The sequence below is a fragment of the Macaca nemestrina genome, chromosome 4 (genome assembly GCF_043159975.1).
Source record: "Macaca nemestrina isolate mMacNem1 chromosome 4, mMacNem.hap1, whole genome shotgun sequence".
NCBI lineage: Eukaryota > Metazoa > Chordata > Mammalia > Primates > Cercopithecidae > Macaca > Macaca nemestrina.
The window spans coordinates 181,795,924-181,815,364 of NC_092128.1; the positions used below are offsets into that span (position 1 = coordinate 181,795,924).

Consider the following 19,441-nt stretch of genomic DNA (forward strand, 5'->3'; position numbering starts at 1 on the left):
CGAGTGACAGCAGGCGGCGGAGGGAAGGCTGGACCGGAAGAAGCCAGCTCCGCCCCGCGCTCCCTCGCCGCCTCCGCCCTCCTCTTCTCTCCGCTCGTGCGCTCCCTCTCCTCTCCCTCCGCTCCCCCAACCCTCCTGCAGCCCCCTTCCCTCTCCTCCCGCTTCTCCCCATCCTGCCTACCTCCCTTCCCCTCCTCCTTTCTCTCCTCCCCTTCCCTCCCCTCCTTCTCTCCTCCCTCCTTCCCTCCCTTCCCCTCCCCTCCCCTCCCCTCCCCTCCCCTCGGCCGTCCCTCCTACCTCCTCCCTCCTCCCCCCGCTCCTGAAGAGCGCGCCGCGTCGGGGACCGGCCGGTTACTTCCTCCAGCTACTGACGAGTGAGGTGTCGCTCCAGCCCAGAGCTCACGGAGCCGCCCGGCCCGCGTCCGGCCTCCCGGAACGTCTCTGGCCCGCGCCCTCGCCGTCGCCCGACGCGCACCGAGCAGCCGCGGGCCCTGAGCAGTCACCGTCCCGACCGCGCGCCGGCCCTGCCCGCAGCGGCGCGGTAAGAGCTGGGCCCCGGAGAGCGGCCGGCGCGCGGCTCCAGTCCCAGGGAGGGTCACCCGGAGCCCAGGGTGGGGTCGCGGGGGGCACCGACATGCAGATCTCGGGGCGCTGCCGGGGGTGCAGATGGCGGTGGCGGCTGCTCCGAGGACTCTAGGGGCGCGCGTCTGAGTTCCGCACCGGCTCGTTTTCCGGTTGTAGAGTGGCCTCCGGGGCTGGCGGGGTCGGCCGGGGTCCCTGCGTGCTAGCGCCGCTGTCTTGGGGGTCGCCGAGCCGCGGGTGCGGCCAGGGCGCGCTGGCCTGTTTCGCTCGCTTTTGTTTTTAAAAGGAAACGCGGGCCTGGTAGGGGGTCCTGCCCAGTGGGTGTCCCGGCGAACACGATTTCGCGAACGGGAGTGGGGGCACAGGAGAGGGTGTCCGAGGTGGCCAGGCGCCCCGGCTTTGAGGGGAACTTCCTGGAGCGGCGCCGGGCCCGGAGGATCTGGGGCGCCTAAGACACCTGGAGGCTGCGGCACCGCGGGAACCTGCGGGGCGCGGGGTGCCATGGTCACCTGCTCGCCGCGTCCAGCGCCGGGCATGGGGACCCCTCGGTTCTGCGAGGAGAGCGTGGGGAACCTGTCGGAAATAGGATCTGGTTGCGCTGGGCTGCCTTTATTTTCTCGTTCACACAGCATTTGAATGAAGGGGTAACTGAGTGTTTGCTTGTGGTGTTTGGGTTGCGTGTGTGTTATCCTATTTTATTTTTTACGGCAGAAGACCTTTTATGTTAGCCTGTACTCAATTTCAGGAGAGCCTAAAATAGTAGTTGACGTGCTAGTTATTTACAAAGTAAAGAAATGAGCAGTCCCCTTTGGAGATAGCAGTAATTTATTTTACTTCACCAGTAAGAGATTATATTTGTTCCATACAATGGAAGCGCCTGTGCGTTATCTGCCTGCCCACACCACCACCAATCAGGGAGATAAATCTCCACGTTAAGCTTTATTAAAATTCTGAGTAGTAGCGCAGTACAGTAAATGTTAGCACCGACCATCCGCATGGAAATGTTCAGATACTCATTTCTGGGATTAGTCATTCATCTCTCTAAACTGATCGCCTTCAAAGCAAAAAAAGCAACCTACCTTCAAATGTGTGTTACAAGGTTGTGGTGTTTCTTTTTTTGTTTTCAAATTTATCTAAATAATCTTACATAAGTGATTTCTTGTTCCAATAAGGGTACTGTTGTCAAGCAAATTCTCCTTGTTTTTAAATTCGCAGCTGTTACATTTCTGCCCTTTATTTTTTTTATTTTTTTTATTTTTATTTTTTTTTTTGGTTCAAAAGCAGCGATCCATCAGCAACACCAAACTTGAAATTGATTTATGTGGAAAAACTTGGCTTGTCTGCCACCTAACAAGCCCTGTTGAGTAAACTAAGCAAGCTTAAATTTGATTAGTTGTGTGTCTGCCTGAAACCATTTAGTAGAGCACTTTAATTCTGCATGGTTTTTACAAAACTCATTAAAAGCTGGACAACAAACGAATTCTATTCTGTAGCTAGTAATTACAGCTCTTTATGTGGGAGTGGTAGGCTGCCTTTTCTCCTGGTATTTGTACACAAAAGCTGGGCAGAGTTTTTCCACTGCCTTCCACATTCATTCTCTGTCCATCTCAGAGAAGCTGAAAAACAGAATCAAGTCAGCAAGCAGTCTGCAAGCCTAAGGAAGAAAAAGAGCTGATCCATCCGGCTCTGGATGAATAACTGGCAACACCCAAGATGTCTATGATTTTGCCCTTCTGTTTGAGGCTTATTTCTTTAATCAACAGGTACCAGGGCTTATATCATGCAGATAGATGACATAAAGCTCTAGAGGAAGGAGCATTTCACATTGGAAGGAGTAGTGAGAAGGGCCTGGTCTGATAATATCAGGATGAGGTGGGAAGGGTCCATTCCTCATCATTCATGTTCTCCTGGCAGAGGACTGCGTGGAGGACTCAGAATTTAGGACCATACTCAACTGGGGTTTAATCTCCACTTTGCCCCATGGTGGCCCCCCTGGTAGCTATGTGGATCCTGGGCAGGTTGTCCGTGTTGCTGGGCCTCCGTTGCTTCACTGTATGACGTCTGCCTCTCAGGGATGCAGGAAGATTCAATTATGTAGGAGTGGATGGCCCCCCAGCACGGGGCTTAGCTCTTAGTAACTAGGCATTCTGGCAATGGCAGCCATCAGTAGGAGAGACTATTGATTGTTGAGTGAATGTAAGTGACATAATCCACCAAGTGGAGATTCTGAGTGAATGCGGCCACTTTGGATCCAAGACTGCTGCCCTTCTCTGTCCTCCCATAGGACTATTATTTATTGCCAGTGCTGACCAGCCTTTGTTGGCTACCGTGATCATTACCTGCACTGCGAGGGTTTTAACAGAATTTTCTGATGCCTCTGGCTTCATCTGCTGCCTTTTAGCCAAGAGGGGTCTCTGTGTGTGTGTGTGTTGGGTGTGTGTTGGGTGGCAGGGTTCTTGGAAGGTCTGGTTTAGCCATAATGTTGATCATAAAGAGAAAACAAGAAAATAAACGCAAATTAAATAGTTCTGTGCGCATATGTTATTTTGCCACATCCAGTAAGTTCTATCGGTTGAATGTTGTCTTAATTGAAGTTCTCAGTTGTAAACAGATAAGAGCACCCAGTGGAGGCTATGGAGCTGGGCTTAGAGCTTTGCTACCAGCCTTCAGTTCCATAGCCATGAACCCGGGAGGGCAAGGAATCGCCCTAGAGGTGAAGGCTACTTAACCCAAGGTCTCTGAAAATGAGTTTTAGTTACTCTATTGTCTAAGTATCTTTCTTATTGACATGTAACTTAACCTGGCTGAACTATTACATTTTAGAGCCCCAAATAAGTTTTCAGTCTATTATGGCATTGTCCAGTTACAAGCCTCATTGTAATAGCCATGTTAAAAAACAGTAAAGCAGGTGAAATTGATTTCAGTGTATTTCGGATTAACCTAATATATTTGAAATATTGTATAAGTATAAAAATTATTGAGCTTTTTACTTTTTTCCACTAAGTCTTTGAGAGCTAGTGTGTATGTGTGGATTCGTACTAGCCACTGGTTGAGAGCTCTGTAACCACACATGGCAAGTGGGTACCATATTGCTTAGCCCAGGCCTAGTAGAAGATTAAGACTCAGTCAGAGGAAGTAAGGCAGATCCATGCTTGGAATCAGTTCCTCTTGAAGAAGTGCACAGCCAAGCAGCACACAAAGCAGAAATATTTTGAGCTCTGTATTCAAAGCAGGAAGATCTGGGACCATGTAAGGGGGGTTGGTCTTCAGTTCTCCCTTTGATCCGTTCCCTGGGTGTGTGCCTTCTCACAGCCTGGAGAGTGGAAGGGAAGAGAGGGGCTTCCTGGACTCCTTTCCTGTCTCTGGAAATGGCCCCCTGCAGCTGTCCTGAAGCTCTCAGGTTGAGCGGATTGTGTCCAGAGCAGACAGGAGGTGGCCCACTGCCCTGCTGTACCCACCCAAGTGCTCACCTATGCTGACCATGGAAATGTGAATGAAAAGCCTGACTCAGGCCCTCTTGCCCTGTTAACCCAGCAAGGAGGCTCTGACTAGCCAGCCAGCAAGTGACTTTTTCTGTGACATCTAAGTGGAGTTCAGTGGGGAATCAGCATTATTATTCAATCACCAAAATAGCATATCCCCTTGTGATACTGAGAAATGCTTTCCTCTTGAGACCTTTGTGAGGATAGCCATTTAAATAAGAATTCCCTGCATTCAGTTTGGAATTACCTGTTAGCTGCAGAACAGCCAGGATCAAGTCTGGATGCCACCAATGATGAGTTCTTAGTGTACTTAATCCTTTGCCTCCTTGACTCTCTTTTTTTTTTCCAAAGATGAATGATTTCGGAATCAAGAATATGGACCAGGTAGCCCCTGTGGCTAACAGTTACAGAGGGACACTCAAGGTGAGTGAGCAAGTCTTAATTTTTTTTAATTGGAAAACTCGATCTCTAGGAGGAAAGAAAAAAAATGGCCTGGGTCCCAGAAAACTGATTGTAGCCCTAGCTTTTTAATTTATTGACTGTGTGACTATAGGCTATTTTCTTACTTGCTCTGGGCCTCGGTTTTCTGGTCTGCAGAATGGATATCCTGATGTGTATTGTTCTTCTCCTCCACGATATGAAACCAAAGGCCTTTATAGTTTGTTTTCTGAGGCTCCTTCCAGGTGAAAATCCTATAACTCCCAAGAAAACAGCTGGAGAGGCTGTCTCTGCTGCCTTTTCCGTCTACCCAGGAGTTTCTTTGATGGATGGGAAGCTGTTTAAGAACTGAAATGAGAGAGAAGAGGCAGACAGACCCAACCGCTGCAGCTCCTATCAGAAAGGGCGGCAGTCATGGAATTGTAGGTAGCCTGTTACTGGTGCAGAGAACAAGCAGGCCTACTTATGTTAAACCAAAAACCAGATGAAAAATGAAAGCGCCCTCTGTGCTGCATACACACTTTGTGTAGCTTCTCTCATCATTCCTTTTGGGAACATTCTTTAGCAGCACAAACTGGTAATTTCCCACTTGTCTTCTCCAAATATGACAGCAAGATTTGATTGTTTTCAGCATTATGTAGTAAACATGTTTCAGAAGCATGATTTTAAAATTGGCCTCCTCAAAGCTTAGCGTCTTGCATAATGATGATGTACGTCTCTGGCATATTACATTTTCCTTTGTATGTCATCACTGAGGTTATTTGTCTGATGTGACCCAAAGAGCTAAAACTCAGCACAGTCCTTTCTGCAGTATTCTAAAGGTCATCAAACTTCAGCCTAGTGAGTTTGCTTGTTTGATTTGGCCAAACATTTTAAGCATGGCAGAAGTGGTACAAGAAATCATGGTATTAAGTTGAAACCACACCCCTAAGAAAAATGCTTCTAGTAATTCAAATAATTTGACGATGCTTATGCGGTTTCTGGATATGGAAAAGAAAGTTATTGCTGAAATGGATGTGTTGAAATAGGAAGCACAGATTCGTATTGTCTTTTGGCTTCCTGGCTTTAAAAAAAAATAGAATTTACAGTTAGGAAAGGCATTTCTTAGTCGCCTGGGCAATGCTTGTGGGAACTTTAAAAGTTTATTGGAGGTTTCATCAAAATTAACTCTGCTCTAAAGTAGTTTATAAATCCAGATGAGTAATTTGCACTTGCCTGATTGATTGGTTTTCCTGGTAGGTCTCAGGCAGTTGGTCATTATTGACTCGGATTTTTTTTGGGCTGGGCTCCAGCCTCTGCCTGCCCTGTTTGGTAATGCGTCATTCATTGTTCTGCATTTCTACAAAGAAAGCGGGTAACCGATTTTATTTGTAAATGTGTTACACATTTTCTTATTGATGACTCAACAGATGGGTCATTGTATTACACATAACATGGGATTTCCAGCTTATGTTGGAAAAACAGAGTCTTTCTTCACGTGTTCCTATTTAGGCGATGATGAATCCAGACATTATCTGTTACTTACAAACGAGTCTTATATTAAAAGCTGTTTCTTTCATAAATGTTATGTAAGATGATCAGAAATCGACGTCGTGTAAGGTTTTATCTTTCTCTGTGTCTCTCCTCTTCTGCAGATAGTTTAACTTTAAATCTATTTCCTTTGGAAATCTTTCCCCTTAGTGGGTGATTTGGGTTTTTTTGTTTTGTTTTGTTTGTTTTTTGGTTTTTGGTTTTAAGCAACAGGGTCCTTATCTGTTGCCCAGACTGGAATACAGTGGCTTGATCGTAACTCACCGCAGACTTGAACTCCTGGGCTCAAGTGATCCTCTGGCCTCAACCTCCTAAAGCACTGGGGTTACAGGCATATGCCACCCCACCTGGCCGGGGGGCGGGGAGCGGGGGTTCATTTTTAAGACACTTTACTTTTTATAAAATGAAACGTTAAGGAATTTTGTCATGTATTACTATTTTCCAAACCATTGGAATTGATGTGGAAAAGCATCTCTAGTTTCAATTAAATTGTTTCATGGCCAACATTTCAAAATAAATGCTTCCAAAGATAAAGTAGTGTATTTCATTGTTTGACTTTCAGTTTTTATCCGGTCATTTGCCTTTTAACTGCATTGTGCTCAGACAGCCTCGTCAAGCGTCATTTTTCTTACACACACAGCCTCACTGAATTTTCCTCGATGTAACAGGAGGGTCAGGTGTTTGGTAAAGGGATCTCTGAGGCTCCTCTTGACACCGTTTTAAGATTCTGTTATTTTTAGATTTGTGTATTTAATATATTAACTTAAGTGGATTAGGCCACTAAAATAAATTCCCAGTCACTCTGACTCTGTGAGGTTACTTAAATAAATCCACAGTGGCTGGGCACCGTGGCGCATGCCTGTAATCCCAGCACTTTGGGAGGCCAAGGCGGGTGGATTACAAGAGGTCAGGAGTTTGAGACCAGCCTGGCCAACATGGTGAAACCCCGTCTCCACTAAAAATACAAAAATTATCCAGGCGTGGTGGCGGGTGCCTGTAGTCCCAGTTGGGAGGCTGAGGTAGGAGAATCGCTTGAACCCAGGACGTGCAGGTTGCAGTGAGCCAAGATTGCACCACTGCACTCTGACCTGGGTGACACAGTGAGACTCTGTCTCAAAAAATAATAATAATAATCCACAGTAAAATAGAATCATTTCAGTCACTTTGACCATTTTACAAGTCTGTTTTGAGGACTGACTGGTTGATTCCATGTTTGCTTCAAAATTGCCAGTTGATACAGGGAATATGGGTAGGATTGCCCACGGACCACTTTTACAATAGGTAATTAAATCAGTTTAAATATTGTATTTCCATTTTCTTTTCCATCTGTTTTTGCAGCGCCAGCCAGCCTTTGACACCTTTGACGGGTCCCTGTTTGCTGTTTTTCCTTCTCTAAATGAAGAGCAAACACTGCAAGAAGTGCCAACAGGCTTGGATTCCATTTCTCATGGTAATTTGTTCCTCAGACTTGACAAATTGTGCATGATTTTCCTAAGTAGTCCTGTTAATAAAGAGATGACAGTTCCTAAGCGAGAAATGTTGATATCTGGAGTCTTTGATATGAATAACCAGAAGGCAGGTTTTCATTTGTATCAACTTGGTGATTCTGATGTGGATTCTGATGTCTTGACTGCCAGACGCCCCCCAGTGAGCCACTGTTAGAAAACTGCAGGGGAACCCCTGAGCTGTCCCTCCTGGATGTTTTCAACATTAGCAAGCAGGTCCTCATCTCCCTCCTCTGCCCTGGAAAACAGACGGAAGAGTAGACATTAAAACACACCCAAACTTGTAATTTGGGTTTGCATCATTAGTTAAATCATCTCCCCTGCCCTGAGTTTTGGGGGCAACACATTGTTCTTTGTAATCCTTACCCATCTGTATTTCTTTCTGTAGTTCTTCGTGTCATTGTTTATTCTTCTTAAAGGAATAGCACGTCAGATAATGTTCGCACAATTACTGTGACACAGCTATTAGTTGGAAACGTGCCAGAGATGACTGTGTCGTATGAAGTAGGTGCCGAGAATACAGACCAGAAAATTAATTAAAACGCACACACTGGCGTACGCATAACACTGCATGGCAGCCATTTATCATTCTTGAAATTGCTGAGGGAGTCTGCAGAAGATTGTTTTCAATAAAAACGGAAGGTGTGGTTCCATTACCGGGCTAAGTGGGGCACATTCATGTCACCTCACTTCTCAGCTCCATGCCTAGTTTAACGGAAGTAACTTCCAAATGATACAGTCCCTTCAGCCTTTTGACCAGAAACCATGCAATTCTTTTCATTGCCTACAATTTTAAAATAGACTTAGCAGGTTTCCCTACGCACAACTGCTTTGTGACGCTTTGCAAAATAGAACCTAATTTGAGTTTTGTGATTTTTTTTAAAAAGTATAGTTCTGAGACATATATTTTCTCAATTGTAGTCAGAAAAGTTTTTTTGTTAATAGTTATGTTGTTTTAAGGAATCATGCCAAGGTGTGAGATCAAAATTGTTCTTTTCCAAAAACTAAGCTGTCTCTCCCAAATCTCCACCTGATATCACCAACCTGAAGTCCTAACGTCCCCGTGGGGGCTTTCCTTCCAGACTCGGCCAACTGCGAATTGCCTTTGTTAACCCCGTGCAGCAAGGCTGTGATGAGTCAAGCCTTAAAAGCTACCTTCAGTGGCTTCAAAAAGGAACAGCGGCGCCTCGGCATTCCGAAAAGTAAGTACTGCTTTCTTGAGCCCGCACTGGGTGAGAAGAACCAGCTTGAGAGCAGTGGTTTGATCTTGACTTGTTTGTTAAGCTTTTGCTTGAGAGTAAAAGCTTAGATTACTCTAAGAGTAGCATAGATGTCGTTAACCTGAGCCAGTTTCTGTTTCACCCCAGTCAACCGAAGACTTGATCCAGAACTCATTAAATATATAGTAGAAGGACACGTTACTGGTGTCTTGGAATGTGCCTGGTCATGGCCGAATGGTGACGTGTCATCGTGGTGTCTTGCTCATTCGCGGGTTCTGGTATATGTTGGGACTTGGTGCATAAATGAGGGATGACAGTGGTCTCACTGCCTTTCCATTGTTTTTACCTCACATGTTCTCTCTCTTTTCTCCTGGTAGACCCCTGGCTGTGGAGTGAGCAACAGGTATGCCAGTGGCTTCTCTGGGCCACCAATGAGTTCAGTCTGGTGAACGTGAATCTGCAGAGGTTCGGCATGAATGGCCAGATGCTGTGTAACCTTGGCAAGGAACGCTTTCTGGAGCTGGCACCTGACTTTGTGGGTGACATTCTCTGGGAACATCTGGAGCAAATGATCAAAGGTACTAGCTGAATGTCTTGCTTCTCCTTGTCCAGGATGAGCTGTGGCCGGGAAGACCGATTGGGAAAGTCACGTGGGTGTTCTTCAACCTTAGGGTTGCCACTTGTAATGACATAGAGTACCTTGCCTCAAAATGCCACTCAAGTGAGTCAGATATATGGCAGTGATTATAGATTTTTATCCCACTTTATGTGAGTGTGTGTGTGTGTATAGCATCAGGTATAGCCACAAGGCAGTAGCCTTAGTCACTAAATTGTTCTCTATTGCTGGCTGTACTCATCACGGGAGTCCATGTTGACTCAGATATGTAGGACAGGCAAGAATTCCCACGTCTTCTGAGCTCACGTTACAGAGCTAAAAGATATGGCAGCTTTAATGAAAGGGAGCCTTTACTCACATAAACCCTATGAATTCTACGTAAATTTTCCTACATCCAAATGGAATGTATTTTGGATGTTGAGGATTGTTGAGGGGGGTGGGGTATGTTTTTAAACAAGTGAGAAATTGATATATATTTACATGCTATCGTATTGTACAGAAACTGGCCATTGATCAGTAGAAATCTCACCAAATACAGAGAAAGTCTTGATTCAAAACTTAAAATAGCAGGGAGACCAATGTTTAAAACACATTGAGTTAAAAAAGAAAAGAAGGCCAGGTGCAGTGGCTCACACCTGTAATCCCAGCACTTTGGGAGGCCAAGGCAGGCGGATCACTTGAGGTTAGGAGTTCAAGACCAGCCTAGCCAATGTGGTGAAACCCCGTCTCTACTAAAAATACAAAAAATAAAAATAGTAGCTGGGCATAGTGGCACACACCTGTAATCCCAGACACTTGGAAGGCTGAGGCAGAAGAATCCCTTGAACCCGGGAGGCAGAGGTTGCAGTGAGTCAAGGTCATACCACTGTACTCCAGCCTGTGTGAGTGAGACTCTGTCAAAAGAAAGAGAGAGAGAAAGGAAAGAAAGAAAAAGAGAGACAGAGAGAAAAGAGAAAGAAAGGAAGGAAGGGAGGGAGGAAGGGAGGGAGGAAGGAAGGAAAAGAAAGCACTTTTATAGAATTCAGGGAACTAGTCCTCACCTGACTGATTTTAAACACACTGAATTTTAGCATCAACTATAGACTCAGAATCTCAAAACCACCTAGGATTCAACAGCTAACTTTTTTTAGTTACGGCTTCTGAGGGCCAGGGAAACTCATTTTTAAAGACTCTCATTTTTTCTGAACTTGGACAGGGCTTTTCTACCAAGTTTCTGGTGATCTGTTCATTGGCAAATTGGGCCTGTTTTGCCATTCCTCGGGCCTGTGAGTTTGTGTGTGTTTGAGTTTCCAGGTGCACGTATACTTTGTAATATATTCGTATTAAGTGTGTATACACAGTGCACAAACCTTTTCCCTTTCAAAGTTCTTGGGCAGTTGTCTTAGCCATCCCAGACTCCCACAGCCCTGGAGACCTCCTACACCCTGGGGAAGGGTGCAGGTTTGGAAGCAATGGGACTGTAAGCTTCACGGGGGCAGACACCATCCATTTTATTAATTTCCTGTATGCAGCCTCTGGTACAGATGGCATTTCATAAATACTTAAATGTTTCTTGAATGCATGAATGAATTCAATACACCATCTGGACCTTTTGCAATAGAAAATTTAATGTTGCCAATGACATCATTCATTTTGGAAAATGTATTTTAGTAATTAGAAAAATGGGTTGCTTTCTCTCGTGTTTTGAAAAAGACAGGCAGGACGTGGAGCACCATGAGATTAAATGTGAAGCACTCCATGCATGTCATCATTCTAAAATTATCGTCTCACAGGAATTCAGAAAGTCAATTTGTTCTTGTGTAGTTTTCACCTACATCTGCCATCTTATGTCTCCTGTGTCTGCTTTTCAGAAAACCAAGAAAAAACAGAAGATCAATATGAAGAAAATTCACACCTCACCTCCGTTTCTCATTGGATTAACAGCAATACAATAGGTCAGTCCGACTGATTCTGCCCTTAAGAACTTGGTCTTCAGTCTCCCCAGTAGACTTGGACTCTCTGTTGTAGGCTCCTAAGGGGCCACCTAGACCTGTGTGTGTCTCTCATGGTGGCCACACGTGGGTGGTTGAGCTATAAGCTGTTGAAATGTGACTGGTCCACATTGAGATGTGTAGGAAGAGTATAGTCATGCACACCAGATTTGGAAGTCTTAGTATGAAACAGAGAATATAAAATGTCTCCCTGATAATTTTTAACGTATTGATTACATATTGAAATGATAATTGCTACATGAGGCCAAGTAAAATAAGAAAATTAACTTCACCTGTTTCTTTTTGCTTTTTTAATATGGCCACTAGAACATTCACAATTGCTTAAGTGGCTCACACGATCTTCCATAGGTCAGCACTGTTAGTACTAGTCCAGGCAATTCTTAGAGCAAGGAGCAGAACGAAGTGAGCTGGTTACCGCAGTCACCACCTGTTGGTCTAGTGTAGCAAACAAGAGGCGGCGGGCACAGAGTGTGTGGGAAGCAATTTGTAAACTGGCTTTGAACTTGGGAGCTTAAAGAGCTGTCATGGAATCTAGGTCCTTGCTTCCGATTGCTGGTACTGGGGAAGGCACACGGTCTGGCCAGGCCAGCGTGGGAGGGTTCCTTGGAACAGCAGGCTTGGGTGGTGTTGGTCCGGCCCAGTGTTTTCTCTCTGGCCCCAGCTCCACCATTCGGACCCAGTGAAGCCCACCTCTCTGCTCCACTGGGGGCTTCCTGCTCCGGGGGTCTTTCTGAACGTGGTACAGTGAGACACCCTGTGCCTGCCTGAGTCTGAATCAGAGTCAGAGAGCTTCCTTCCCTCTCCAGAAAATAAATGATTCTGCAATGAACAGAGACAGGAGCAGTGTGATGAAGGAGCAGACAGCAGAGTGGGCTGTGCCTCAGCACACAGGGTTCGTGGCCTGGCTCTGCTCCTTGTGCATCACACAGTGCATGACACATCACCTCGTCTCTCTGAGCCTTACTCTCCTCGGAAGCTGCAAGAGCCAGTGAGCCCTGTCCTCCTGAGGGTCCCATGAAAGCGCTAGGGTTGTAGAAATAGGGACATTGAGTCCTGCCTACAAAGGCTGCAGTCATTTTGGCAAAGGGCTGCTGGTTGAGAAGATGAAAGGTTTGAGAAGAAGGCTTGGTGACAGACCCCCACCAAAGCCCGGGTGTCCACTGAGGTTCTGCAGAGGGCTGGAGTGTGCGGAGTGCTCACCTGTCATTGGCTCTGAGGGGTTAGTTACTGTGGTAATACTGACTTTAAGAGCTCTGTCGTCCGATTGTTTTGTCCCAGGTTTTGGCACGGAGCAGACGCCCTACGGAATGCAGACACAGAATTACCCCAAAGGCGGCCTCCTGGACAGCATGTGTCCGGCCTCCACACCCAGCGTACTCAGCTCTGAGCAGGAGTTTCAGATGTTCCCCAAGTCTCGGCTCAGCTCCGTCAGCGTCACCTACTGCTCTGTCAGTCAGGACTTCCCAGGCAGCAACTTGAATTTGCTCACCAACAATTCTGGTAAGATTGGAAGCATCTTTCAACAAGGCTGTTGGTTTGATTCTGAGAACCCCAGAGCCGTCATGAACCTCTTAATAAATACTTCCTGAGTTCAGCCATTACAGAAGGAGGTCAAAGCCCATGTTCTAAGTGGATTTCCAACAAGCATACCCCTAATATGTTTCAGGTGCTGTCCCAGGTACTGCAGGCATTGAGTAAACAAAACACAATCCCTGCTCTCACAGCCAGATTTCTCCACGCTTCAGGATATTTATGGTGGTGATGCGGGAATGTGGCATTTCTTTTTATGGAGATGTAACATAAATACAGTGCACAAATCTCAGGTCATATGGCTGGTTGAATTTGTGTACGTATGTATACCTATGTAACAACCATCCAGATGGAGATAGAGAAGTTTCCAGTAACCTGGACGGTTCCTTCGTACCCCTTCCCATCAATATCATCCCCCCACAGAAGGGAACCATTCTGACTTTTATCATCATGGATTAGGTTTTGATTTTCTTGAACTTTACATAGATGGAATCATGCGGTATGTTTTCTTTTGTGTTTGTCTTTTACTCATCATGAGGTCTGGGATTCATGCATGTTGTTGGATGTAGCAGCTATGTGTTCTTTTTCATCGCTGTATAGTATTCCATTATAAGAATTTTATTCATTCTACTGTTGATGGAAGATAGGATTTGTGTAGCATAGTTACCCTAAGGAATAGGCACCTGAGTAGAGAGCATTTTGAGAAGTCTGAGTGGTTCTACACCAGCAGGTGCATGATTGCACTGGTAGTGGTTGGTGATGCTGTGGTCGTGCCCAAGACCAACCGTGCCCTAGAGGAATCAAAGTATGTGCTTGGTTGTCTTTGCCAGGGACGCCCAAAGACCATGACTCCCCTGAGAACGGTGCAGACAGCTTCGAGAGCTCAGATTCCCTCCTCCAGTCCTGGAACAGCCAGTCGTCCTTGCTGGATGTGCAACGGGTTCCTTCCTTCGAGAGCTTCGAAGATGACTGCAGTCAGTCTCTCTGCCTCAATAAGCCAACCATGTCTTTCAAGGATTACATCCAAGAGAGGAGTGACCCGGTGGAGCAAGGCAAACCAGTTATACCTGCAGCCGTGCTGGCCGGCTTCACAGGTGCGCGTGGCTCTCTGGGAGCCTGGCCGCCCAGTCTCCTGGGTCCTGTCCCTTGTTTCCTTTCGAGCCGCAGTACCACATTCATCGAGGGTGTTTCTAAGCTTAGGTACACAAGCGCTCTACACTCCGTGTTTTATGCATGGCTTACTGTATCTCTGAATTAGAAAAAAGCCACACTGGGTGGAATTTTCATGTACACAGAGCTCCGTGGAGTGAATGAAAATCGACAGGCCACTCCCTCCACCTGGGACATTCTGTAGAGTAGTTGGAGCAGGGGGCGTGGCCTATGCAGTCTTCAGCTCTGACTCACCCACTCCAAGAATCAAAGAATGTAAACTGGCTTAGGGAGGGGCAGCAGAGCCAGTCTCAAATAATATGGGCACTGTTTACCTTTTCTTGCTTCTAAAATCTATCCACTCTTATTTTTGAGGTTTGAGTGAGAGCTATTCTAGGCAGAGGACAAATATTAAAGCTGCTTTTAGAAACAGATATTTCCAGTACTTTAGCAAAAATACTGGGGCTTTGTTTTCACTGGCTTCGTGTGTCCTTAAATGTGCTTTTTATTTTTCTTTTTTTTTGACCATATGGAGCCACTGTGGATTGAAATTACCTAACTTAAAAAAATCTGATACATTTAAAATAAAGATACTGAGGCATTCATTCTTTTCCTGTCGTCTAAGAACAACCAGCCACATAAATGTATTAAAGTACACGGAAAGAGTGTGTGAAAGCTATTCTCGCTTTCATTATTGGGAGTTCAGGGCCTGAGAAGAATAAACAGCCATTACGTTAGTGTGGTTCATTTTAATAGTAACATAAGTTTCTGTTTATTGACTGACAGCTCTGTGGTTAAGTAGGCATACAGTCTGTAGTCTGTAGGACAGCCTGGCATGGAAGTGGTATGAGGCCATTTTACAGATGGGGAAATTGGCTCACAGGTAGACAGCTATCGGTGGTCACACAGCTCTGGTTCTAGAAGGCCTGTCCCGTGCTTTACAGCAAAGTTTTATTGATAATGGCCATTGCGTTTCTGAGGAAGAGCTATTTGGTGGAAAGAGGTTGGGCTTAGGATCGGAAGATCTAGGCTTTTCTCCTCTTTGCTGTGATGGGTGTGTGATCCAGGACAAGGCACCTGGCCTCTGAGCCGCATCTTATCCCTCCTCTTTAGAACAGGACCACACTGACACTTGCTTTGCATGCTTCACCAGACAGAGGCTGTGAGGCAATGAATGTGACCCCACGTGGCTATTGAGTAAACCGGGCTCACATTAAGTAATTTACACGTGATCATTTGGCAGGAAGGTGGCATGGGATCCCACGTATGACACTCCTCATTCTGTGATGAAACACCCCTTCAGCCACCCCCATCTCTGCCCCACTGGGTGTTTCTAGAAATAAACCTTGAAGGTTTTTACATAAGGAACAATTAAACCAGATGGGGAATTTTAATGCCAAGAGTTGGTGGCCCTAAACTTTCTTCCAGAAAGAACAAACCTAGCAATCAAGGGGAAGGGTGTCCCGTCTCGTGACCTTATTTTCTAGGAGTAGGCAGTGCGGAGGAGGAACTCACATTTGGTGCCCAGCCCCATCTCATTAAAACACTTAGTACTGTCACCAACACCTTGATTGCCACCCTTGAGTGTCACATCGGAACCCCATTCAGAGAGTTGGATCTGCATTGCTAAATCAGCATGTACAATTAGGATGGTTGAAGCCTTGCTGTATTTCACATCTGTGAAAGGGTATGATCCGTCTCCCTCTCCCCACAGGAAGTGGACCTATTCAGCTGTGGCAGTTTCTCCTGGAGCTGCTATCTGACAAATCCTGCCAGTCATTCATCAGCTGGACTGGAGACGGATGGGAGTTTAAGCTCGCCGACCCCGATGAGGTATGGCCAGAGCCCTGGGAAATCTCTGGGTTTGAAAACCTGATTTCCTGGTTGGGTTCAAAAACTCAGTTCTTTGGGCACAAAAAAAAAAGGGTTCACCAGTACTAATGAGAATCTTTCTACGTGAGGCATCCTTGACTGTTGGGAAAATGGAAGTGGAGTCATGCTTTGTGGGTAAACGTGTATAGTGTTTTCTGGGTATGCTTTGTACAGGGGCGTTGCACAGATTTCACTGTCTTGATCGGTTGTCTGATCAAGAGGCCCAAGCTGCAAATTGAGGTTCTCTGCCAACCATCTGAAAATGCCTTAGGCAGGCTGTCCTTGTCCACTGGGGGAATAAGCCTCATGTGGCCCAAGCCGGCTTTCTGTCTGCTCCTTAGCTGAGCCCAGCAGCATTGACCCCAGCCCTGCAGGGTTAGAACCAGGAGCCCTGTCTGAAGGAGAAGGCCAAGGACAGGTGGGATACCAACCCCTCCAGCAAAGCATTAGAGAGAAGCCCCAGGTCTCTGGCACCAGAAAGCATAATCTGTCACCACTCCCGCCCCGCCCCCAGTTCCCTTGGGAGCCAAGCATTGCGGAATGAGTATACCACGCAGCTCAGAATCCCACCGGCACCTGTTAACTTCAGTAGTTGGAATAGAATCCTGGAGGGTGGGTGACACCAGCATTTCCCTTGTCTCGGGACCCTCCTGGCTCTGAACCCTTGGCTCCCAGGAGGTTTTGCTGAGCTGGGGCCAGAGAGCAGGGACCTCACTCCCCACTGGTTCTGCCCCTTGGGGACACAGTGCCCCTGCCATAGGTACTCAAAGGTACTCAGAGGTACTCCTCGGTACTCAAAAGATCCTCCTGCGGACCTTGTGTAGGTGTCAAGTTCTCTCTAGGGTGAATGTGCCTCAGAATCATAATCAGGGAGGAATGTCATTCACTTTTTCTTCACTGACAAATGGAATTGAACTCTTTTTCCATCCGTGTTCACCAAAGGTGGCCCGCCGGTGGGGAAAGAGGAAAAATAAGCCCAAGATGAACTACGAGAAGCTGAGCCGGGGCTTACGCTATTATTACGACAAGAACATCATCCACAAGACGTCGGGGAAGCGCTACGTGTACCGCTTCGTGTGCGACCTCCAGAACTTGCTGGGGTTCACGCCCGAGGAACTGCACGCCATCCTGGGCGTCCAGCCCGACACGGAGGACTGAGGTCGCCAGGACCACCCTGAGCCGGCCCCAGGCTGGTGGACTGAGTGGGAAGCCCATCCTGACCACCTGCTCCAAGGACCCAGGAAAGGCAGGATTGAAAACGTCTAGGAAAGTCGCCAAGAAGCAGTGGCCTTATTGCATCCCAAACCACGCCTCTTGACCAGGCTGCCTCGCTTGTGGCAGCGACGGCACAGCTGATTCTACTCATAGTGCTTTTAAATGAAAATGGTCGAGAAGGAGGCACCGGGAAGCCATCTTGGCGCCTGGCAGGCCGTGGGACGGGATGGTTCTGGCTGTTTGAGATTCTCAAAGGAGCGAGCATGTCGTGGACACACACAAACTATTTTTAGATTTTCCTTTGCCTTTTGCAACCAGGAACAGCAAATGCAGAAACTCTTTGAGAGGGTAGGAGGGTGGGAAGGAAACAACCATGTCATTTCAGAAGTTAGTTTGTATATATTATTATAATCTTATAATTGTTCTCAGAATCCCCTAACAGTTCTATTTAACAGAAATTGTATATTGTAATTTAAAATAATTATATAACTGTATTTGAAATAAGAATTCGGACATCCGAGGTTTTGTTTCATTTTTCAGTAGCACATATGGAATTTTGCAAAGATTTAATCTGCCAAGGGCCGACTGAGAGAAGTTGTAAAGTGTGTATTATTTACATTTAATAGACTTACAGGGATAAGGCCTATGGGGGGGGTCATCCCTGCTTTTTGTGGGGTTTTTTTGTTTGTTTTTTGGGGGTTTTCTTGCCTTGGTTGTCTGGCAAGGACTGTACATTTGGGAGTTTTTATAAGAAACTTAAATGTTATTATCTGGGGTTATATCTGGCCTCTGCTTTCTCCTTTAATTGTAAAGTAAAAGCTATAAAGCAGTATTTTTCTTGACAAACGGCATATGTTTTCCACTTCTCTGCATGCCTTTAAGTCAGTTTATACACAAAATGGATTTTATTTTTTAGTTTCACTGTGTTTCTCCAACAGCTCACCTCTCCCTGACCACCCAGCCATTTCCTTCCTGTGCTCCACGTTCTTCTGTATGATTAAAATAAGAATACTATTTTTGGAAATATGCAACTCCTTTTCAGAGATCAGGAGGGATTTATGTAGCAGCTATTTTTACTGCAAAAGTAATTCACTGGAAAAAAAATGTAATTTGTAAGAAAGCTTTATTTTTATCTCAGCTCCATGTAAAGTTAAAGTTACTGTACAGAGCTGAAGGATGGGGGGCGATGGGGGTCTTGATGAAACCTCTTGAACGAGGTACAGTTTGTTCCATCTTTGTGCACTCGTGTGTCTCAAACCATCTTAATAGCATGCTGCTCCTTTTTGCTCAGTGTCCACAGCAAGATGACGTGATTCTTATTTTCTTGGACACAGACTATTCTGAGGCACAGAGCGGGTACTTAAGATGGGAAAGAGAAAGCATCAGAGCCATTCATTTGGAGAAAACGTTTTGATCGAGATGGAGACTTTTGTAGTCATTTCAAAAGAGCACCTGAGTCATGTGTATTCCTGGCCTTTGTAAATGACCCGGTCAAGTTGGTTTCAAAGTCCGATGGGCTTGTCTGTTTACTAGCTGTGTGGCCTTGGACCGGTGGCTGACATCTGTAAAAAATCCTCCTGTGATGCAACTGAGGAATCGGGTGGCCGGGCAAGCTGGGAAGAGCAAAGCCAGAGCTGCGATGCCTAAATACCCACAAAAGACCGTTCCCAGTATACTTAAGCACAGGATGTTTTTCTCAACTGGGACGTATTTATCACTCGGACATCTGTTTATAATATAAACAGACATGTGACTGGGAACGTCTTGCTGCCAAAAGAATCCTAGGCATTGGCTCATTGTATGTGAGGCTGAACCACGTGAAATTGCCAATATTAGACTGGCTTTTATCTACAAAGAAGGAGTTTCATGGGGTTCGACCTAATAGTTACGGAAACTACAGTCCTTATAAACCATTGGCATGGTAATAAACAGATCTTAAGGATAAAAATTTTGTAACTGGGCCTTTACTCTCTCAATAATAAAGTATTTTGTTTATATAAACTCCTTGTGATAGTCCTCGTTCTTCCTCTCCACACCCAGCATGAAGGAGCTGGAGGAAGGATGTTAACCCCAGATCCATTCTCTACCCAAAACATTCCATCATCAAGCGGCAAGTCTGTTTGACTAGTTTATACACAAGTGACTTAGAAGCCACAACCCAAATTGGAATCAACTCTGAGCCCTTCCTAAAAGAATCCCCAAAAAGTACTCCTTCAAAGCAAAACATTCTTTTAAGAAGGTGTTAGAAAGATTCAAATGTCTTTGCCAGAAGCTTGGCAGAGATAACTGAGGAGAGATTCTAGGATGTTTA

At 45.8% G+C, this 19,441-nt stretch overlaps 1 protein-coding gene across 1 annotated transcript; it reads left to right on the top strand.

Moving 5' to 3' along the window:
- Positions 1 to 349: 349 nt before the first annotated feature.
- LOC105472633 (ETS proto-oncogene 2, transcription factor) lies at positions 350 to 19,131 on the top strand. The gene is made up of 10 exons (XM_011726053.3): positions 350 to 541; positions 4,416 to 4,487; positions 7,371 to 7,482; positions 8,620 to 8,739; positions 9,135 to 9,335; positions 11,224 to 11,307; positions 12,643 to 12,864; positions 13,725 to 13,988; positions 15,758 to 15,876; positions 16,858 to 19,131. Exons 2-10 carry the CDS (start codon positions 4,416 to 4,418, stop codon positions 17,071 to 17,073), a joined length of 1,410 nt encoding a protein of 469 aa, XP_011724355.3. The 5' UTR covers positions 350 to 541; the 3' UTR covers positions 17,074 to 19,131.
- Positions 19,132 to 19,441: the final 310 nt, after the last annotated feature.